Source organism: Talaromyces amestolkiae, assembly GCF_001896365.1.
Source record: "Talaromyces amestolkiae strain CIB chromosome Unknown scaffold13.1, whole genome shotgun sequence".
Classification (NCBI taxonomy): Eukaryota; Fungi; Ascomycota; class Eurotiomycetes; order Eurotiales; family Trichocomaceae; genus Talaromyces; species Talaromyces amestolkiae.
In genome coordinates, this window is record NW_024468049.1 from 598,807 (window position 1) to 621,672 (window position 22,866).

The 22,866-nt window shown below is 47.0% G+C and overlaps 6 protein-coding genes across 6 annotated transcripts; 1 reads left to right on the forward strand and 5 right to left on the reverse strand.

The window, feature by feature from the left end:
- Positions 1 to 772: 772 nt before the first annotated feature.
- Positions 773 to 5,232, reverse strand: BHQ10_006871 (uncharacterized protein; the record flags this gene model as incomplete). Its single annotated transcript, XM_040879505.1, has 4 exons — positions 773 to 994; positions 1,050 to 4,774; positions 4,828 to 5,056; positions 5,119 to 5,232. The coding sequence occupies 4 exons, from the start codon at positions 5,230 to 5,232 to the stop codon at positions 773 to 775; spliced, it is 4,290 nt and encodes a 1,429-aa protein (XP_040735375.1).
- Positions 5,233 to 6,114: 882 nt separating this feature from the next.
- On the reverse strand, positions 6,115 to 7,664 carry BHQ10_006872 (uncharacterized protein; the record flags this gene model as incomplete). The annotated part of the gene is made up of 6 exons (XM_040879506.1): positions 6,115 to 6,694; positions 6,753 to 7,033; positions 7,085 to 7,162; positions 7,217 to 7,254; positions 7,313 to 7,480; positions 7,538 to 7,664. The coding sequence occupies 6 exons, from the start codon at positions 7,662 to 7,664 to the stop codon at positions 6,115 to 6,117; spliced, it is 1,272 nt and encodes a 423-aa protein (XP_040735376.1).
- A 2,306-nt stretch (positions 7,665 to 9,970) lies between these two features.
- On the reverse strand, positions 9,971 to 11,555 carry BHQ10_006873 (uncharacterized protein; the record flags this gene model as incomplete). The annotated part of the gene is made up of 4 exons (XM_040879507.1): positions 9,971 to 10,403; positions 10,462 to 10,563; positions 10,612 to 10,729; positions 10,784 to 11,555. The coding sequence occupies 4 exons, from the start codon at positions 11,553 to 11,555 to the stop codon at positions 9,971 to 9,973; spliced, it is 1,425 nt and encodes a 474-aa protein (XP_040735377.1).
- A 983-nt stretch (positions 11,556 to 12,538) lies between these two features.
- Positions 12,539 to 13,368, reverse strand: BHQ10_006874 (uncharacterized protein; the record flags this gene model as incomplete). Its single annotated transcript, XM_040879508.1, has 2 exons — positions 12,539 to 12,892; positions 12,949 to 13,368. 2 exons carry the CDS (start codon positions 13,366 to 13,368, stop codon positions 12,539 to 12,541), a joined length of 774 nt encoding a protein of 257 aa, XP_040735378.1.
- A 1,026-nt stretch (positions 13,369 to 14,394) lies between these two features.
- BHQ10_006875 (uncharacterized protein) lies at positions 14,395 to 18,486 on the reverse strand (the record flags this gene model as incomplete). Its single annotated transcript, XM_040879509.1, has 9 exons — positions 14,395 to 14,450; positions 14,512 to 15,088; positions 15,144 to 15,287; positions 15,391 to 15,921; positions 17,554 to 17,598; positions 17,659 to 18,029; positions 18,091 to 18,154; positions 18,214 to 18,341; positions 18,399 to 18,486. 9 exons carry the CDS (start codon positions 18,484 to 18,486, stop codon positions 14,395 to 14,397), a joined length of 2,004 nt encoding a protein of 667 aa, XP_040735379.1.
- A 1,543-nt stretch (positions 18,487 to 20,029) lies between these two features.
- Positions 20,030 to 22,273, forward strand: BHQ10_006876 (uncharacterized protein; the record flags this gene model as incomplete). The annotated part of the gene is made up of 8 exons (XM_040879510.1): positions 20,030 to 20,185; positions 20,269 to 20,347; positions 20,412 to 20,470; positions 20,550 to 20,706; positions 20,777 to 21,156; positions 21,212 to 21,584; positions 21,659 to 21,789; positions 21,860 to 22,273. 8 exons carry the CDS (start codon positions 20,030 to 20,032, stop codon positions 22,271 to 22,273), a joined length of 1,749 nt encoding a protein of 582 aa, XP_040735380.1.
- Between the last annotated feature and the right edge of the window lie 593 nt (positions 22,274 to 22,866).

Below are 22,866 nucleotides of genomic sequence, written 5' to 3' on the forward strand. Positions count from 1 at the left end.
ACTATGTAATCATTTCATGTCCACACTCGCATCAATAGCCCGAGTACTTCCGAAAATCATACACGTTTCATTTCCATGCACTCATACTTTGACTTCTACCCCTTACCAAGTCTGGCACACTCTTCACAAGAATTGAAAAAGCCTACATACATTAGGCGAACTCTTTTGCTTTAGGAATCCTTCAGACAGAATTCTGCATAAAAATTTTAATAATCAATTTTGCTATCAATAATACATCATCTAATTCTGCAAAACCTGCATGACCGAGTTTCTCAAAAAGTGGCAAACATGACGAGAGAGAAGAAAAGGTACACAGGCCAAGAACACCCTTCATCAGCCCACTACGGCCCAATCATATAAAACACAAGAAGTAGAAAAAGAGGAATTAGAGAAAAACTCAAAACATACATGCCTCGTTGAAAAGGTAAGATGGAATCGGAAACGTGATTGTTGGAGGTTTTGTCAACTGATAGTCTGACTCTCTGTTCCCATACCCACGGTGAGAAAGACTCCGTCACCAAGACCAGGAAGTGCGCGCGCACACGAACGCCGTATCCGATGATCATGCAGATAATGATCAAGAGAAATTGGAAGAAATCAATCGAAGGGGAAAGTATTATGGCACAGATAGCAGTCACAACGTAGAAACTCTTCGAGGGGAATATAGAGAGTTCTAAAACACGCATGGTCTTTGTCTTGAATCATCAAAAGTAATGTATCATGTCAGATTTCGCTAAGGGTATAGACCCATGAGGGGTTTGCTAAGTCACAATCACTCGTCGTCATCACTGCCGATGTCCCCGTTTGCTGGCCCCGCGCTATCTCGGTTACTGTTGAATGTGAGTTTGAGTTTCGGTTGTGCAGATGGAGTATCAGCACCAAAAGCGTCTGTAGTGCCATCTGCAACGGAGGATGCACCTTCGTCTCCGTCGTCAAAGTCGGCAAATTGGGGGTAGTCTGCCGTGAGATTCCTTAACTCTGCGACACAGGTGCTCTAGACGATGTTAGAAGTTGAATATGAAGAACGTAGGGTATAAAAATAGACTTACCTCGATTTGATTGGCATCTGCAAACAAGATGCTGGTATCCTCGTTGTACGTCCTAGCATTTTGACAGAGAAGGTGGATATCTGCTCGGAACTCCTTCAGGCTTTGGTATTCTTCTCGATTGATCTTCTTCTTTATCATTTCCATGGCGATAGGATTTTGAATGATCATGTAGTAGTCAGGATAATGAATCTTTGGCGGTGGCTTCATGAAAGGCTCGATAATAGCTCTGGTCAGAGGCTCCTCATCAGCATCTCCGTCTTCGGGTGGAATTTCTTGTTCAAGGTCAATTAATGTCTGATAGACACTGTCTAAGATCTTCTGCAACGCTGCCCGGTCGCCACTGCTCAGGGTATCAACGACCTTGGAGGGCTTGCCCCTCTTGCGCTTGACAGGCGGCGTTTCTTCAAGTTGATCGTCTGCTTTGCGTTTGGCCTGAGGCCCTTTGCGCCGTCTCTTGACTTGAGGTGTTTCAGAACTCTCCCGAGATGGTTCAGGCGATGATTCCGTGCCACCTGGTTTACGTGAACGCTTGTCCTTGTTGGAACGTCTCCGCTCGACCCTGGCTTCCTTACGAGCAATGGCGTCTTCAATGGTATCGTCGTCGGCATCCATTGCCATAAGCCATTGATCTTCAGTAAGCCCATCGTCGTAACGGGTGACCTTACGTTCACGAGCTCCACGACCGGTAACTTCCTCAACTTCAGCCTTGGCCGACGGCATATCCTCTGCGAGATAGATGTCTGGCAATTCGTCTTCGCCCATAAGTCGAGGATAACGATGGCCCGGACCATATTGTTCGTTCTTAGCACGCTCTTGGTCGATCTTATGGAAGAGGATCAACTCCTCGTCAGATCGAGCCATGATTTCATTTAGATCGTCATCATCCATCTCGTCCTGATCGTTGAGCTGCTCACCAGCCTCTGCACTTTCAAGTAGAGTACGAAGAAGTGCCTCTCTCTCCTCGTTGGTCGATTTGTTATCGAATTTACCGGCTTKAATGACTTTGCCATCCATATCCAACTTGAACTGAGCGCGTCCCAAGATCTTCTCTTCAACAGAGTTAGAAGTGATCAATCGAAGAATTCGGACCTCATTCTTTTGACCAATACGATGGGCACGATCCTGAGCTTGCAAATCTTGATGGGGATTCCAATCGGAATCATAAATAATGACAGTATCAGCGGTCTGCAAATTCAAACCAAGACCACCAGCACGGGTTGATAGCAAGAAGCAGAAGTAGTCAGATCCAGGAGCGTTGAAAAGTTTCAGCAATTCAGAGCGATCGTCGGACTTCGTAGAACCGTCAAGACGCAGATACTTCATTCCACGGAATCGCAAAAAGTCCTCCATGATGTTCATGATCTGAGTCATCTGGAAGAACAGCAACACACGATGTCCACTAGCTTTGAATTTAGGCAGTACACGATCGAGAAGTTCAAACTTTCCCGCCGTACGCCAGATAAGATCGTTAGTGCCTCGGCCTGGGTTCATCTGATCCTCAACTGGTTCAAAGACAAAGGGATGGTTGCAAAGTTTTCGCATTTGCATCAGCATATTGCTTAGACCACGCATGCCAATCTTTCCTCCCTTTCCATCGCTGACGACCATCTTGTTGTGTGTGAGAAGTTGTTTGTAGAGTTTGGCCTGCAGAGCAGAAGAACGACATTTAATAACACGCTCTTGTTTGTCGGGCAGATCCTTCTCGACATCTTTCTTCAGACGTCTCAGCAAGAAAGGACGGAGAACCTTGTGAAGACGACGAATGACGAGCAGTTGTTCTTCTTCGGTCAGATCTATCCGGTCTTGGTTACCAGTATTGGCGAAGGGCGTGTTAAACCATTCATCGAAAGACTTCACGGATTTGAAGATGCTTGGCAGGACGAAGTTCAGCAAGGCCCACAATTCGGGAAGGTTATTTTGAAGAGGAGTTCCTGTCAAGATGAGACGATAGCGGGTGTTGTAGTACTGAGTGAGAGTGCTGCTCAACTTGGATTGGGCGTTCTTCATACGATGACCTTCATCGACAATCATGTGCTGCCACTTGATTTTGCTCAGCAGTGGGCGATCCTTGATGATGTATTCATATGTTGTGAGGAGAACTTGGAATTGACCGTAGCGGATGGTCTGCTGTTGCTGCTTGCGGACGGCTGGAGGTCCCTTGTACACAACCTTCGTAACCGAGGGTGCCCATTTGTCAAATTCAAGATGCCAGTTTGTGAGTGTACTCAAGGGAACAATGACGAGGAAAGGTCCGCTGTTCTTCTTGACCTCAATCAGATATGTGATCAAACTGATCGTTTGGATAGTTTTGCCGAGACCCATCTCGTCGGCCAGGATACCGTTAAGGTTGTTGTTGTAAAGTGAAATCATCCACTGCAGACCCTTCAACTGATACTCTTTGAGCGTTCCACCAACCAAAATAGATGGCTGTGCAGTAACCTCTTCTTTGATACGATGAGCCACAGCATAGTAATCGATCTTGCGACCGCCACCCTCTTCATCGGTAGCGTACTCCTCTTCGGACTCTTCCTCTTCCTCGAATTGTTGGTCGCCTCCATATCGCTCTGCTTGGCTGCGTTGCTGCTCCTTGACAGATGAAGCAAGCTGGTTCAAGAAACCATCGGTCTGCTTGAGCAAATGAGAAATACGAGAATCTTTGGCTTGGCCTAGAAGTTTGAGGTAAGTCTCCTCGTCGTTGGCCTTAAGAGCCTGCAGACGTTGCTTGGCGGTACGTTCGACACGTTTCTGTTCTTCACGCTCCATGTACTGGTGTTGTTGAAGCATAACACGACCAAGTTTCTGCATACGAGCGCGTTGTTGCGCACCAGTTTGCAAAACTTCTTGGCTGCGCGCCAGAATTGCTTGGATCTTCTCGCCTTGCTTCTGCTTGTCACGGTTCTCACGAGCGTCACGCTGTTGCTTCTCAAGTCTTTCAGTGATTTTAGCCTCGCGCAATGTCTGTTTCTTCATACGACGATGGATAGAACGATTTCCAGTCATTCCAAGGTTGTCGTAGTGAAACATTTCGTGCTGAATTTGTTGACGAAATTTGCGCTGTTTCGGTAGGAGGTGGAGCATTTTGTACTCAATCAATGCTTTAAGCTTCAAGGAGTCGTCAGGAGTGGCAGCGTCCCCGCGACTCGCATCCCACACACCGAGATTCGCGGGTAGCTTCGCGAGTTCTGCTTTTCGAGCAGTTATTTTGTTATAGATGAGCATTTCCTTGTCCTCGCGCACTCGCTCCAAATCTATGCCAGTAGGGAAAATACTCGGGATGCGTGGGCGATTAGCCCTGCTTGTATGGTCGACATAACTCATGGTCTTCGGAAACAGCTCATAAGGCGATTGAAGTTCCTCGTAGAAGTTAATAGATTCAACCTCCTTCTCAGTCTCGGTCGACTTGTCTCCCTGAGTCTCTGTGGCAGCTTCAATGACGGATTCGGCGGCCGACACGTTATTAACGGGAGACGCTGTTTGTTGTTTGGTCGCGCCGAAAAGCTGCCTCTGAAGTGGCAAGGGAACCGGGCTGTTCTTTGCAAGTAACTTGAAGGCTGAGATCTGATTTCGGAGGATAGTCAGCTGTTCCAATGAAAAGCTTCCCGTCGGCGTTGCCACTTTCTTCGTGGGACCAGCTTGCGCAACTTGGCCAGGTTGTTGTTGAATTCCACTCGCGACAGCAATTTGTACTTGGCCGTTTGACGCTGATGATATGGAGGTAGATCGACCTAGAAATGAGGATTAGATTCGCATCAATGAGCTTAGACATTGGATGACATACCATTAACACCATTGGCGACAACATCGACATTACTCCCATTGGGCTGTTGCTGCTGTTGCTGCTGTTGTAGCTGTTGTTGTTGCAACTGTTGCTGCTGGAGCTGTTGTTGTTGGATCTGCCGTTGCTTTTGGTACGCCTGTTGTTTTTGCACGGCCGCGAGAATATTATGTACCTTGATGTATTCAGGGTCATCTTGGCGCACGCCAGACCTTTGCATTTCTTTGAATTTCTATTGAGTGGTTAACGAGAAATGGTAACATAAGGTGAGGAGATCTAAGATGGGATGGGTACCTGGAAGACCTCCTGCAAACGCTGAGGCGTAAGTTCGCCTGGCAGGTTAGGATTGCCAGGCATATTTGGATGAGCAGCAGCCACGTTATTGGGCGGTTGCTGAATCGAAGCCATGTTGCGACAGAATGTTAATTATTTTCGTCTCGAATTCGGCGGCGGTGCGCGCCGAGGGCGGTTTGCTAGGAAATTTTGTGTATGAGCGCGAAGTATTAACGCGTCGGGTTGATGGATGGGATGATCAAAGAGCGCAAGGTTCAATCGCGTGATGGGATGCGCGAATGCGAAAGGATGTCAAAGGATGAAATGCGCCTGAAGTAGCGTGGTTGAGGGTTGATGAGCGCGGGTGGGTTATATCTCGCTCAATAGGAGCAAAGACACAGTAAGGACAAAGTGGGAAGACCGCCTTCCAACTCGACCGGTGGAAATTGACGGTGACGGCCGGGCCAAAGGGCCCCGAATGGAATGAAAATCGCGTTGGGAGGGCGTTCAAAGGCGTTGGCGGATAAAAATGGTGATGGATGGGATACGACGCGACGGAGTTTGGTGGTCGGGGGTCCTGGGCTGAGCCTGGCTGGCTTTCTTCTCAGCAACGAAGGAAACCGGCGAGGGCGAAGATTTGCCAGCCCGCCACGTGACTTGCACTAACCGCTTTCAGAAAGTACCGGGTCACATCATGTGACACAACGGATACGACGCTCGCTGCGCTAGTCCGCTTTTAGGCCGGAGCGGAAAATCTATCGCCGCGCACAATTTTATAGTTCAGTTCTTATTGGTCAATGGCTCTTTCTAATGAATATCACGCCAGAGAGCAAGACAGACATCTAGATTCACTACTTGTTCAACTCTTCCGAAACTAGAAGAACAATATTCATAAAAAAGATCCAGCATGGTACCAGCCGTGGATCCACACAAACTCAACAGTACAAATACAGATACAAATAGCATAACCAATGCAAAGCTCAAACAAACTTGTTACTCAAATCGCTAGTGATGCTTTTACGCTCCGATCAAATTGCGCTTCGCTGGAGGAGGTGGTGGGGGAGGCTTAGGCTTGGTTGCTCGTGATGGCGGAGGAGGAGGCGGTCCCTTCTTCGCCCCAGGTGAAGTAGCATTCAAGGCGGATGAGCTGGGTGTGCGTGAAAAGTAACCATTTTGGGACGCAGCAGACGACTCCGATCTGTCGTCATACGGGCTCACATTTCCATACGAGGAGCTGTCCTGATAGTCTTCATAGATCTTGCTGACTGGTCTCAGGTTCGTTCTGGCTGTGCGAACTGAAAGGTCACTATGAACTCGACCGGGGGTATGAGACTCGTCGTTGCGTGTATATGTAGTGCTATCGTAGGTTGAGACGCGATTGATCGTTGGACGTGCATAGACGGATTCCGGTCGTGCCTGCAGTGTATCGTCGTTCTGCGCGAAAAATGTCGACGATCGTCTCGCCTTGATCATCGGACGGGGAGGKGATGGAGGGGAGACTTCCTGAACTGGCTCATATCTCTCTTGGTACGAGTGAGCCGTATTCGAGCGCGCTCGACTAGGACGACGGCTGTTCGTCTGTGACACTGGTGGGTTTCTATTCAAGAAGTTAGCATGATGCTATTTACTGTATATTTTTGCATATGTTGACTTACGCTGCTGGCAACTCGTTTCTCAGCTGAAGCAATACTTCACGACAACGCTCGTGGTAGTTGAGCTCAGCGTCTATGAAAGCTGTGAGGTCCGTCAAATTTTCACCCTCTGCTTCTTGGATATCCATCATTCGACGGTAGACATCGTCATTTGTCTCCTCATATTTTATTTTTTGTGAGCGGAGCTCCTCCTCGACCCGGAAGTCCTCTTTTTTGGCTTTTTGCATCTTAGCTAAGGAGGCATCATAGGCCAGGCGGCGGCTTTCTAGTTTTTTACGAGCATTCTGTTCACAGTTAATGTATGTTTTAGATGATGCGCAACCGTTTTATCATACCTGGTACTCTTTCAAAGAAGCTAGACTGCGTTCAAGAGCCTCGAGCCAGCTGGTGCTAGCTTGGACGGAGTAGCTATCCTGTACGAGGTTAGTCTATTGTAATAGGACTTCAATTGGGTTGTGCAAACGTACCTGGATACGGGCAAGCCTCTCGTGGGCCCTTCCAGTCACTTGTATAACAATTAGCGATGAACATGGAAAGTCAGATCAATCTTATCTGCAACATACAAGCCAGAGATCGACCGAAGTCGGAATTAGAATCAAAGTCTTCGCCATGCTGAATCATGACACTTCCCAAGTGAGCAATCGGTAGTGTTTTCTCCTTATCGTCTCCTTCCTTGCGCTTAGAGATAGCTTTGACGTAAGTAGTCATCGAACGATGCATTTTTTCCATGCCTAGTGGAATCAATCATTAGGTCAAATCGTCACAAAACGGCTCAATTAGCGACGTACCATCGTGTCGCAAGTTCATTTCTGTCTCCAAAGCTTTGAAGTCGTCAGAGACATTGGTCTTGACTTCTCCTCCCATTCTTTCGCCAGCCCATTGCTTGAAGCGATCTAATTTCTTATTGACATTCATCGTTGCGAGATGATATGGGACTTCTTGTTATTTTGAGTGTCTATAGCGAGTTGTGTCCGGCTTAGGTGTCACGAGTCGAGGGGTAACGGGTGAGCGTGAGCGAAAGGCGAGTCGGTGTAGAGATACAGTAATCGTTTTCAATTCAAGCAAGGCGGGATGTTTTCGAACCCGATCACAGCGAACGGTGGAATCGATTGAGTGTTTCAAAGATAAAAGGATGCAATCGAGTCAACAAGACAGGTGTTCCCGAAAACGTCCAACAGGTCAGGAACGGAATGAGAGCACGCGGCAACCGACCAGGGCTGGCAGGACTCTCAATGACAGAGATAGACGATGGCAAGTGCTGGTAGTCGGTAACAGACCGAAAAGAATGAATTATCGCGGAGAAATGGATAGAAAAGAAGGACCAAATAGTAAAAGGCGGCGATGGATAGATTAAACAACGAAGGGGGGTGTCGCAAGTGATCCTGGCATTATCAGTACAATTGCTGGACGCGCTGTCATTGGGCGGTGATTAGACTATCCAACTTCGAACCCGCCCGACGCTCCATGTTCCATCGCTTCTCCCCTGACACTGACACTCCAGCGCTAACTCAGGCCTCTTGATTGACCCACCAACACACAACAACAGACAAATCACAGCCCGCTGGAAACCTGAAACATCAATAACGCCGTCTATTATTACTCCGTCCACGAGGTGGAGGTTGGCTTTTGCCTCAATCAACCCCTCCACGTCCAGTGATCAGGCAGGTGAGTCAATCCACTTGAGGAAGGTCTGAGGGGTTTTGACTCTTAAAGCCAGATTTATATCAGCCTTGGAAGCATGCAAACTATCATATCCATCCATTCACCACATTCTTCGTATTTCGTGCACAGTCCTTCCGGCTGTTGCTGTACAACTTACACAACCGGTCCGGTCAAACTTCAAATGATGTGGTGACGCCCACTGCCAACCTAGGTAATCGGCGACACGCGTTCCATTTCTGTCTCGATGCTCAAATCCAGTGGATCTGACTCGCATCCTCCCCGTTGAGACAGTCTCACCGGGAGCGCTTATTGCCACCTTGTGGGTTCTGCACTGCCTGCCAACTTACGTACAGAGCCTAGGCCTTGGGCCTGCCAAGCGTCGAATAACACAAACCCTAAGTCTCCATGGGGTTGGGTTAAGCCCTAGCCCTATTTCAACAACATCAATCTTCAAAAACACCGTATCTAACATTACTCAACAAGTATATGGCTGATATTTCCCTTGATAACAACATACCCCGAAGAAAGATAACCAGATGACCGTAGCCAGTTCTCCATGCTATTTCTGTCACATATCGAACATTTAGATATAACTAGGAAAGTAAACGAGGTGCAATAATTTGGTGTCTATACTAGGAAGTCCACGTATATAGATACCTTGGCAATATCCGAAGTCTCCCATACAGATGCAGCTCAACTTGATTCTGATAGGCGTTAGTCACACCCTAGCTAGTCCAATGCACCAACCAGTAATATGAAATGGCAGCTATATGTTCATGTACATAAGGCTATCAATTTCCTTCCTTGATCCCTGATTGGGCCTCATGATGACCCTAGACAGCCTGATGCAGGAGTGGTCAAACACCTGAATGGTTGAACGAGGCTAGAAGTTGGGCAAATGTATTTAGTGCATCTCTTCCTTCAGTTCCCAAGGCTTTCTATCTCATCAATATTACTACTGTCATCTCTACACGTCGATATACAGACATTGAATATACAATACGAGTTACCGATTTAACGAATACGAAAGCCTGCAGCATCAAATTCTGATCGCCAGTTACAGCACTACTTTCGCCATACCTAAGCCCAAAATCCAGATATCAGATTCCTACAAAACTCTAACAAAATGGAGGTAATTACGAACACCTATGAACTTGAGTCATATAGCCGTCCATACTGAATACAAGCTTCTAGGGCCGCGGCGGCTGTTATGTCGGCATGCAAGTCAACTACTGCGGCGCTGTTTGGACTATCGGAGCCATGGCAGCTGGTGCTGTTCTTAATGGAGCGTATACGTTTGTTATACATAATGCTTACGGAGAGAGCGAGAGGGTTTCTGGGGACCATTTGAGTCCGGCTTGAATATTCATGGGTATTGCTACTCGCGTATTTTAGTGTTTAGTCGTTTCTTGTCATTTCAATGTTGCAGGCCTGTTTCTATCTCAGCCTTACAGAAATATTATGTGGTATGACCTCTGATCTAAATTAGGTCTGGGCAGTCACACACCGTCAACTGCTGCTCTATTAACCCAATATCATACATGTAGGTTTTGTTTTCCTTAGACATTAGTGGTAGTAAGCTGATACGAGATCTGCCCCTCTTGATAGTTATACTGAGTAGAAGTATTATACTTCCAGAAGAAATCCACGTATTTGGGATAAGCCGCTGGCGTATCACACGTCTCTGTAAATTTAGGCCCCTTATCAATGATAGCCGAATAATTGGCCAACGGGCACGAGAATCCGGGACCGCTCTGGCAGGTACTCCATGGAACGACAGCCTCGTTGATGATTGCGCGAACGAAGACGCCGGCTTTGCTGAGAGCGGTGGCGTTGCAGGTCATGCGTTCGAGAGTCAAGTGGCCGCCCATGGGCACGATGTTGGCGGTGTGGTATGTATGGGGGAAAGGGATTGTGTCGTTGGGAAGATGTTGTTCGGGGACGTCGATGCCTAGGGCTGCAACGACGGGGGTGATGTTTGCATCGTGGGTGCTGATATGTCGTTAGCTGTTGGGCAAGAGTGATATCATGAGTTAAAAGAGGCACGTACAAACTGTAGAACATGGATCCTTCCTTGGGTCCAGCTTCCATCAAGAATCGAGTGGCGTTGGCATAGACCTGGCCTACTGCGAAGCTGTATGGGTCACCAGGTCTGTGATATGTTAGTGGAGTATTCTTTAGAAGATAACGAGAGACCGACCCAAAGCAGTAGTAGTAAGTCAGATCAGTGAGGTATCCGTAAGCCACCCACTCATCCAGAGTGAAAGCATCCATCCAGGGCGAATAAGCACGGACATTCAGCTCAAAGGCGGCCATTTCTATTAACTAAAGTTAGTATCATTTAGAGAACCCTGCAGAAGAAGTAATCTCACGCATGATGTTGTAAATATCAGTCGAGTTAAGCTTCAATCCAGGATTCTGCTCATTGAATCGTGCAGCAGCAACATTCAACAACGGGGAAGTTCTTGTCTCGAAGAAACATGTCTCATAACCGGTGTCCGCAGCACATGAAGGAGTCAGACTATTTGCGCCCTGCGTGGCTGCTTCGGGGATAATATTGATAGCAGCGTTGGTTGAGTAATTGTATCCGAAAAATCCCTGGCCGAAATAACGAGCCGTCTCGATAACGCGCTCGTAACCGGACGTGAAGATGGGGACAATGGACTTGCCGTCCCACAGATGGTCGTAGCGGAGACGATACTCACTGCCACGATTAAATGCGTTGAGCAGTCCAGAATATGGTCCCATTGTGGACTCCTGACCGTAGAGTGCTGCGTCCGGGACATAGTAGGTCCACTCATTCAAGAACGCAAGATCTCCGGACCAGGTTTTGATTTTTGAGCCGTACAACTTCTCCAACGCAGCGACGTATTCGACGGCCAAGAACGCGTCGGGATACCGTTCGCCATGGCGCATGAGCATGTGTACTTGGTCTACTTCGCATCCTGCTGGCGTGTTTCTATCGACACCGTAAGAGACACGATCCGAATACGGGCCGAGACTGGAGGTGAATTTCAACAGGTTGTATCCGTCGAGGAAAGACTGATCGAATTGTTTGCTGCCGAACTTGGGATAGGGCTTAGTGGCTGCGGAGGCCACGGAGGCCAGCGCTAGACCAGTGGTCAGCAACGTAAGGACCGCCATTGTAGAGTAGATTGGACTGACTGGTGGTCATTCAAAGGTATGGGTTTGACCTGGGTTTATAGCTGTTTTCGTTGCTAGCTCATCTAACGCGAAAAGTTAGCTTTTGTTATTCTTCATCAAATAGTCGTTCCAACTAATATCGACAAGCCGTAAGCCCAGGCATTATTGCGGAGAAAAACGTGCTTGTGATTCCCCTTCTCAATGGACGAAGCCATATACAACCAAAATCAAACCCATTTAATCACTCTATCTTGCTTCCGACAAATTCCACAACTTAATCAATCTCTCAACGGACGTCTAGGCACAGAAACATCATAAGATCTTCATCTCGGATGTTCCAAGGTATGTACATAGTTCAACCAACCAACGAGTAATCTGTACGTCGGAAATGGAGAGACCCGCATGCTTAATTGAGTTTAATTTAAGATGGAGAACGATTTAAAAAACTTGGAGAAAACGTGGGCATGATCTGGGAATATGACAGGCTGCGCTACTGAGGCCTAGACGGGATGGATACCCCGGGTATGGAGCTTGTCTAGCCCTAATTACAATCGGGTCGGCTACGTCGGCAGCGATGAAGCCAGTGTCCAAACCTGGTAGTAAGTTGTCACTTTCTAACCACGTTCGGTAATAATTATTTTTGCTCCTACCGAGCTTGCTCCAAGGCGAGTTAACAGTCATGAAGTTCGCTATGGGGGTTATCTGTAAAGGCTGATCTCTCGCATAAGAGTAGGTAAAAGCTTGGAGGCACACGGAACCAGAAGCCTATATGTTGGGGTAAAGTGAAGAGAGGCAAAAATCAAACACGAAATAGATAAAATCTGTAATACTCTTTCTCAATAATTCGATCACTGTATACCCGTCCTGCCTAAACAATGTAATATAAAATCGAAAAGATACCCGTCGCACTAACCACAAGTGAACTGGAATTCGAGAAAGAGGACGGCAATCGAAATTCCACCTTTGGTCATGAACTGATTCTCTTATAGTGCCTCAAAGTGCTCTGCAATCTCAACCAGAATATCAGCCAACTTCTCCGGCGCCACCAGTTGTGGGCTATGCCCCGTTTCGATATCGCGCGTAATCCATTCCTGACCGGAAGCTTGTAGCATCATGGCCTGTGCAGCGTAAGGAACTGCCTGATCATTGATTGTCTTAACATAAGCAATCCGGCCCTTGTATGCTTCACTGTCCCAGCTTGCAGCTGGACAAGGGCTTATGAATGAAGTCTTGCATTGGCTGACGCAGGATAGGACTGCAGCATCTGCGAGTTCCGTCGGTAGGTCGTTGAATAAAGGTGGCTTAGGATCGTCGCATCTTAAGAGATTTGCTGGCTCCTGATTTCCTGTCAGCACTATACCTCAGCGAAGAAAAATGGATTAACTACATCAACGCGAATATGCGGTGGCATGTTCCCCCCAAAGTTTGCGACAAGATCCAATCCATCCCCTCCCTTAGCAACAACCGCAGCAATGAATATCTGACCCAGAATCGATGTCTTTTTGCCCTCAGCGATTCTATCTGCCTTTCCAAGACCTAGAGCAGCCGCGCTGGCTGGGACTCCGCTATAAGAATGGCTGATTATGATGACATCGTGCTGTTCAATGTCAAGCACCGGGAGAAGCATGCGCGAACGTACGTATTCCGCGTCATGGGCGGCAGTGACTTGTCCCGTGGCCCCGACACTGGGCAGAAGAGCACTGAAGGCGCCGTATCCTTTTTGTTGAAGGAGGTGTAGGAGGTAGCCATAGGCAGCTGGAGTTTGGGAAGCGCCGGGTACAAGGACGAAGACTGGACGGGGTGAGGGAGCCATTTTGTTTCTAATGTAATAGCAATGATGGATATGTGTGATGCTCAATCTTTGGTATAAAGTGATAAATGTTCTTAATCTGAGTTATATGTAAATCTAGGTAACCTTTCCGATTGACATACTCAAAGAATCAAGAGGTGGTTAAACAGCGGATAGTAGCCTAGCGCTTCCCAGACAAAGAAAATGTAGACTACCCCTGTCGTCTTCGAACACATGTCCACCGATAGTATACTTTGTGGAGACATTGTAAATTAATTTACAGGGATAAGCGTTGGTCATGCTGCACAGCCTGCTTTCTAAGACGTACCACTCGTCCACACCGCATGTATGTAGGAAAGGGACGCCTCTACTTGCACTCTCAATAGGTTGATAAACATAAATACATGGCATGATTGGATATATACAAGACAAAGAATTTCAAATTGCCACTTATCTACACTATCCACATTCGGCTTGTCTACTTGCCTGATCTTATTAGTGACGAGTTACGGAAGATCAACGCAGAGGCACACAAACGACTCGCAATCGACTGCAACCAAACCAAATAGACTATGCTAGTCACTTCCTGGATCAACTTCCTTCATACCAAGTGTTATATAGGCTAGCTCATGTATCAATCCTGCCCCTTGACTTTGCCTTAATTAGTTCAAATCACGCTGCACAAGGATCATATTCTGTAACAAAATGTACGCTATGCTGTGTTGATATGTAGTAGAGGAGATTTTAGGAAAGCGGCCTGTGGAGCTACTGGTACACACAAGGAAAACATCTTGGAAAAAGATAAGGAACAGGCAGTCTTATCCTGTACGTGGTCTAGACGCTGACGCTAGGATTTGGATCGGGGTCATGATGTGCATGCAGATGATGGATGGCTTTAGAGTGAATTATGTTGAAAAACAAACTACGGTACTTCAACGAGTTTTCACCTTCACCACGACTGTGGCCGGTAAGATTGACAGTAGTCATATATAGATAACGACTCGCGCGGCAATTCGTCTCGTACCACTCTTGCCATAAGCAATGATTGACCTATTCCCATGCGATGCCCAATGTATTCCAGCCGGCCAATAGCCCATTTCCGATGGCTAGAGTCAGGAGCAGAAACACTGGCAGCCACATAGAGGGGCCATAAGATAGTATACCCACCCAGACATCCGCCAGGGGGCGAGTTGATCCCAGCCACCGATGGGGACGAAAACTGCAACGACATCGAATACGGTACGCTGTGTAGTATATCCATAGATAGCTCAGCAATATTTGCTTTGGCTCTATCGTAGGCGCACCTCCATTCGGGATCATAGTCGGCAAGTGGTTTTAAACGGTCTCGAATCAAGAGATTTAGAAGAATGCGTCCGGTCCGGTAGTACGACCAGATGTTACAGGCCCAGACATGAGGGTATAGATGGTATGTGCCACCACAGGTATCGTGGTTGACTAGGCGACGGCTCTCAGAGTAAGTGTGAGTTGTATATCTCCACCGTGATGAAAGACCTAAACTCCAAGCGTGCATTCGACTATCGATGTCCTCTGCCCTTTCAATGACTTTCACAAGCTCCGGAATCCCGTTTCCTCGCACGTCAGCAAAAAGATCGCACACCTCAGCCACAATCCCACCTAGACTTTCGGCGTGAATGTTCTCTTCCGATCTATAAGTCCCGACCAATGTCGACAATTGTCTGACCATGGGGGGAACATGGGTTTGAGTTCGCAGACAGTTTGCCATCTACAAGACCAATTAGTGTGGTGACCTAAGAAAATTCTGTCTGTGACATCCATACCACATCCGTGCGAAGATGTGTAAATAGCTGAATACTTGTGGGCGTCATATCCTTCTTTGACTTCCACAATTGTAGCAGTGTGGCAGCACCGGTGATGTGTTTCTGCCAATTCTCCACTGATTTGGGGGCTTCGCAAGCCATCACCTATAGCCATGTAAACAGGTTGGAAAAGATACTTCGAATTACAAAACGACATTGTCAAAAGAAGAGGGGGAGGGAGAGAAACGAATGAAAATCGAGTTCTGACCTCAAACATGCCTAGCAGTAAGACTGCACTGAGTGTCGTATCTTTTAGACAGTCGTTCTCACGTCTAAGGGCCGAGTTCGTCAAACGCAGGGCAGTGGTATATTCCCTCCGAGCCTCGGTCATCAGGTTCGGATCATTTCTGGTGTTCGCGAGCATGGCTAGTCCAACAGATGATATCGCACAACGAACGGCACAACTTGATTTGACTTGTGTGACAATTTGGGACGTGGTCAACTGGGTTTTCACGGGGACCGAATCCGATGGGACATAACTATGCAAAAAGATACATATTGGCTGGTCCATCGCGGTAGTCGAGACCAGACAGGATACGGGCTGTATGGATTGTATATGCTTGGTCTTCTGTGCATTTGACACGCCCGACTTGCTCTTTTGACCACGATAGGCTAGCTGTGCTTTGTCAATGACATGTTGGGATTGGTCACGAAAGTTCACATCGACCAAGCTGCGATAACCCGGGCAGGCAAATTTTGCTTGTTGGCATTTGAAGCACGCAGGCTCAGTCCGATCGCACTGCGACGAGGGTATCAGCGAGCATACGTGTAATATGCACGGCTATCTTCCCGTTGTGGCATGCTTACTCGAATCTTTCTTTTTCGACAATTCTCACAACCTCTGCTGGGCTTACCGCAGTAAACCATGGTTTCTCAGATTTTCTGCTTCCAGGCATATGCGCACTCGCTCCAGGGATTAATATTGATGGGCAACACGACTTTTTAAAGTTAAAAGCACCCCGCATTCTGTGGCGATCTGGCTGTTTCATTATTCTAGCGCGAAATAGTCATGCCTCAGCCAAGTCGGAGTCAAGTCCGGGTCCAGTCTTGACTCTTCAAAGACCAGAAAAACATTCATTCGTTGCAAACTTCGGCCAAAGTCATGGGCGGCGTTCATCAATGACTTCTGATGTTATCTATACGGCAAAAGATAACACTGACTAGATTCCGGCATGGTTGGAAGGCATTTCCCTGATGTAGCCGGCCCTTTGGAGCCCCGGAAAGGCCCGATTTGAGACGCTTGTGGCTTCAGCCTCCTCGTGAATTGCGACTTATTTTAAGGCGCACAGTACCTCATTGGTGGACCAAAGGTAATAAAGTCAGTGACTAAGAGAATTAAACATCAATCACAGCATAGACCTTATCCCTCAACTAGCTAGCTCAATGCACCTAAACAATAATAGCCTATTATAAGAAAAACAGCCAATCATGTCTACGATCCTACCGGTATTAAGCACGTATATAAATTGAAGTCAGTGCCCTGGAACAGTGTCATAGGATCAAATCAGTAATAGCCAAGCCGGCGACAAAACATTAATGTAGAGGCGCTATGCTAGATTCGATGATCCAATACTTTAGAGGTCTCGACACTCATCGCACAGCTTTATACCGATATTCACCTTCAGATCGAAGGTGACAGATCTAGTCAGTGTATCCTAACTGAAACGATCACTGCATTCAAGATTGGATCAAGTCGACGTGGGAGACCGAAGGTCCAAACCGGGTTCTGTCGGTATAGTCAACACAGGCGGTCATTGAGATACTCGAACATATGAGTAGACACGACTGAGTTGTTGGAACAGAAACAACAGACGGTTTGACTGTGTACATACCGACTACGATCACCCTGTAACTGGTACTTGACTTTAATGAAATACGGAAGGAGATACACGTAACAATGTCCTACAACTAAATCTCGATGGTAAAGCAGACATTTTTCTTTTCAATTTTGGCCAGCAGGCTTAAGCAGAAACGACAGACTAGCTAAAAATGAAACTTCGCAAATCAATTGGGGAAAAAATCATAAATACATGGAAACATGACCTAGAAGCCAGGAATGCAGGCCAATGTTCATTCCTGCCGGTCCTCAATGAGCGGCCTGCCGCTAGGATTACCCACTTCTAATCATTGGAAGACTATTGGGCCATTGCTCAAAGACCAGCACAGCCAGCGTAGCCTAGCCCGATTCCAAAGCTTGAGAAATGCCCTGTTGTGACACCAACCAGGCCATTTCCAGCGGAGCATTGAAGGTCGCGCTCTCCGGAGCACAACAAGCAAGTCAATGCACTGCCATAACTGTAGATTTCCTACATAGCATTAGTATGATAAGAATGGAATGGATTCACTGAGGCTAGCCAATGATAGTACATACCTCTCCGTAGTGGACGAAGTCGTATGGTAACGAAACGTACATGTTCTGAATGACTTAGTTAGATCATATCTTGCACATTAGAAGCATAGCTTTTGAGACACTAACCGGCACACCATCACCAGCATTGTTACCACGTCGAAGAAGTCCATTTTGGGCCGTGCCAAAGGCTGCAAAGGCCGCATTTCCAATCGGGAATGCTGCTAGCGCATTGCTCGTAATATTCTTGCCGGGGAAGTTTTGAGCTAAAGCAATGTAACTCAGATAGGTCAAGGCACCCCCAAGAGAGTGACCTGTAGACTCCAATGTATAACTCGGGTATTTTGCAATAAGTGATTTTACCTCGGCGATCACCTCGTCGTGGACTGCACCCCAAGGCGATGCCAGACCTTGCATAATCTGAACGCCGGCTGGGAAGTTCACTCCGGAGAACGATGGTGTCGTCAAGGTAGTATCGATGTCATTCAAAATATCGGTGGCTATGGTAAGTGGTAAGTATCGGTGTATCTAGGTACGTATTGGGGCGATCCAAAGGCTTACCCGTGGTAGATCCTCGCATGACAACCGAAATACGGCCTTTAGAGGTAGAATATCCAACGAACCCCTAGATGGATCAGCATTCGAAGAAAGACTCGTTTCATCAGTACAGTAGCTGCATCTCACCTGGGTATCAGTGGCGACGTCGTTTATTTGCTTGGTGATTGTCACGTCGAAGGCGCTGCCAATGCAACCTGTGTATGCGGCTGAAGACAGTTCAGCAGCACGCTGCATTTCAGAGAAGATGCCGGAATCTAGCAACATTGTTAAGAGCAAAAGTCATATGTCTTGGGCAAGTTCATAGATCATACCAGAAGTTGCTCTGTCGGTCAACAAAGGAGAGGCATACACTCCAGCACAAAGTGCGAGGAGAAAAATCTTCATAGTAGACAAAGACATGGTGATTTCAGGCGTTGGGATGACTTGAGGCCGGACTATAGAATCTTCAATAATTAGATGTATCTGATAGTTCCGTTGTTCTCTTTTTGTTGAGATGAGGTTAATAATGTTCTTGATCAAGCAGAGGACAAGAGCCTTTTTATATTCACAAATCTTGGTGAAGCCGTGACTACAATGATGCACGCTGCGATCCTGGCTCGAAAACCTAGATTGTAATACAGCCTATTTGGCATTTCGAGCATGTCTTGTGATGAAACATGAGGTCTCAACCCACCCACAGTTTCCCGGTTCTACATGAAGTCTGCCAAACCCACCCGGAGCAGAAGAATGTGGTGACATCAACTACGGGACTGATCGCGCAGCATCCTTGACTACCCCAAGTTTGCGATCTGCATATTTCATCTATCTAATTAAGGAACTCCGGGATGATCCTCAGGCAAGACCTCCATGTGAAATCTAGGCCGGTAAATACGAGCAATTGCGGAACCGGCCCCGCAAAGCTTAATCAACAGATGAATCATGAAACGATTCCTGAGCAGCCAAGCCCCATAGTTCCTGGGCGCTTTGGAGCCCACAACTCGTGGCCGAGAAATGGAGCTCGGACTGAACTCGATTAGGACAGGAGTGCGAAAGAGCCAATCATGTTGGCGGCTTCGGCTTCTCGTGTTCTTGGAGGCTACGTTAGAGCGAAGTTGAACCATGAACATGGATTACACTTCCCCAAAAGAGGATCGTTTTCCGGTTTGGAGCCTGAGTATGAGCCTCGTTTCAAAGCCGCTTACTGTACGGAAGATGAATACGAATTAAAGAAAGTCTATCAGTTTCCTCCTGTAGATAATCGATTGTTTTTTGGAATTTGGATCTCTGTACCGAGGCTGCCGTTAAGCCCTAAATCAGCCTCTCTGTTCTGATTGGACTCACCGCAGAGGTGTCTCAATCTGGGTAACTCGTTCGAGGTGGAACGTAGAAACTCGCACCCACACTTATCAGCCACATGTATAGGTCATCTGTAGGTTTGGTGGAGCTAGTGGAGCGGAGCATCTTTTGCAGAGTCGAAACTAGACTACTTGGACTTCATTTTCCCAATATTGAGATAGCAATGATTTGGCGCAAAGGAGGTGTTGTTTACCTCGGCGTTGTCGGGAAAAGACAAAAAGTAATATCTAGCAGCCCAGGACTCTGTGTTGGTTCTTGAGTCGTGTAAACGCCACAATTTGTTGCTGGGCGAATAGCTAGCCCATGGTCTGTAATACCCTAGCAATCCACGAATTTCGCTTGCTTTGAATGACTCGTTATATGCAAAATTTTGCGTGGGTATATTCGTAGAATGCTTTACAGTACTATCACTTTCTCGTGCATAAAGATGCCACGACCTCCTCCCAGCAATACATCGTAACACACTTCAGAAATTACAACAGTGCCGTTGCCCACAAGGTCTCCCCCTGCACAGTAGGCGAAATCTCCATTACCCTATTTTTTACCTTTCCCAAAATTTTGTTCGCATTGAGTTTCATCTTCTGCATAGCGTGTCACACTCGCAACCATGGGTGAGGATTGGATTTCAACTAGTAGCCAGCAAGAGAAAAACGTGGCTGAAACGGCTGCTTCACACCTTGAATCGATCCACCAAGATGATGGTCTCCACGGCACGGATCTACGGATAGATGGCGATGATGCCGATCATGACCATGAAACACCAGTATGTTTTGTTCGGCATGAAGAATCGGCATTCCCCCTAATCCCGACACAACAGATCCTTGCTTACCGATTTACAATGTATAGATGACCGTTCACCGTTTTCTGAGTTTCGTGGCGCTCGCTTTCCTGTGGACCGGAAGTCAGATCCCCGTCTATCTTTTCGGTACGTTTCCAGACGACGTTCCACTCTGTGACTCATGCTCACGGGATCGATCGGGTACTATCAGGCGGTATACCGCCGTATATCTACGAAGATATCGGAGGAGCGGATCGATGGATATGGTTGGTATGTTGGTCAAACCCGGTGTTTGCGCCGTAGTCGACGTAATAGAATGAAACCTCTGCTAAGCACAGCCTCCCTACAGATTCTGGGAAATCTGCTAGCCTTGGCTGGTATCTGCCCATTCGTTGGGTCCATTTCCGACTTGATTGGACGTCGTTACATTGCCCTAATCGGAGCATCATTGCTATGCATTGGTATGATAGTAAGCAGTACTGCTAGTTCCATGAACACCTTCATTGGTAGGTGCCGAAATGCAAATGATTCCAACGTAAAGAAAATGTTGCTGACCGGAAGCAACAATGAGCACAGGCGGGATGACCATTTCAGGGGCTGGCGCCGGCATCAACGAGCTTACTGCACTCGCTGCTACTGCAGAGATGGCTCCGACCAAGAAACGGGGTAAATACGTAGCGATACTGGTCTTCAGCATCCTCCCGTTCTGCCCTTCTGTACTTTGGGCGCAGTTGATTGCTTACCACACCAGCTGGCGATATGTTGGAGCTCTATGCGCAGCGTGGAACGGAGTCGGTCTGCTAATGACTATGTTCTTCTATTTCCCCCCACGACGAGTTAACTCAAAGGGACTCAGTCGTGCGCAAATCATCTCGAAAATAGACTTTGTGGGCGGATTTCTCAGCATTTCGGGCATGGTTCTGTTTTTGGCTGGCCTGCAATGGGGTGGCTATCAGGTAGAACATTCTATCCACTAATACTTTGTCCAAACATAATCATTGACGTTTCTAGTACTCCTGGCATAGCGCCCATGTTCTAGCACCCCTCATATTGGGAATCGCTTTTCTGGTTGCATTTGTAATTTGGGAAATCTACGGCACTCGAAATCCACTCATGCCCGCTCGCCTGATAAAAGAGCCGAGAACTTTCGGTCTCACCCTTTTGATTACTTTCATCTCAGGTGCTAATTTCTTCTCGATACTCATGTTTTGGCCTACCGAGGCTTTTAACGTCTACAGCCATGATCCCATTCAAGTTGGTCTTCGTGGTTTGCCTATCGGTTTTGGAATTCTTGCCGGGGCATTCATTGGTCTTTGGCTGCTGAGTACCTGCAAGGGAAGGATCAGAGAGTTGATGTTTGTTAGCAGTTGTCTGATGACTGCAGGTATGTTGTATCATTCTCTCGACACGGCATAAGATCGATGACGTTTCTGTCTGTGTATACTGAATCATATACAGGATGCGGTGCTATGGCTATTGCACGCGTTGATAATCTCCATCAGCTATGGGGTATCCTTATCGTTGCCGCTTTGGGAATCGGAGGCATAGTCGTTCCGGCATCGATTATGACAACCATAATATGTCCCGACGTGAGTCCACTTCCCCTTGTAAAGTACGACTTTTGGTTTGGCACGCCAAAATTAAGACATGCTGAAACAGGATCTCGTCGCCACGGTATCCGCTCTCACACTGTCCATCCGTGTCATTGGCGGTGGCGTCGGCTATACGATCTATTATAACATCTTCATTAGCAAGTTTCTCACTAATGTCGAGTATTATGTTGGTGGTGTCATGATGGAAGTTCTCCATATCACTGATCTGAAGATCATCACCGAGGCCATTGAATTGACGGGTGCATCGGAAATCAAAGAGTTGATGAACCTACCTGGCATTGCTGGAAGTCAGGCTGCGTATGATGCGGTCGTCCTCGCAGGTCAAATAGCCTTTGCCGAAAGTTACAAGTACGTGTACTACGTAAGTATAGCTTTTGGCGGGCTCGCAATTCTGGCTTCATTGGGACTGAAGAACATTGGCAAGTACATGGATGGACATGTAGCTGTGGTTATGCAGTGAGCTGAATGACTTTACATCCTGCACGAGATAATCACAGATAGACGCCTCACTCCTTGGACCTTTATCTAAATTTAAATTGAATAGGTTTTGTGCTTAAATCCTCGCGGTCTCTCCTGAAAGTTTTAGATGCTACTGATCTGGCCATGGACAATCATATCAAATAAAACATGCAGATATCTTTTAAGGGTGTTTGATGTCGTTTATTTTCCATATTTCTAAGATTCTATGCTCGTATATTACAAACAATGATAGCGGTGTGAGGAGAAGTTGATCAGGATGTTTCCTGGATATTTTGCTGTATATTCCTGCACTGTACCCATGTTAGTGCATGTTATTAATGCTACCTAGGTATCCTCATTTATATATTAAGAGTCTAAGCCAATATAGGAAGGTTTCGAAAGTAGATTGGTGTACAGCAGTCAAGTCACCTGGGGAAATAATTGAGTTGATTTACTTTTAAATGTCATTTTTGAATCGAAGTATATTGAGAAGTGATACCCGCTGCCTAGGTACAATCATGCAGATTCAGTTCTGCCCTGTTCGCTATTTCCAAACAGAATCATCTTATTCACTTTCTTCTGAATATACTCCAG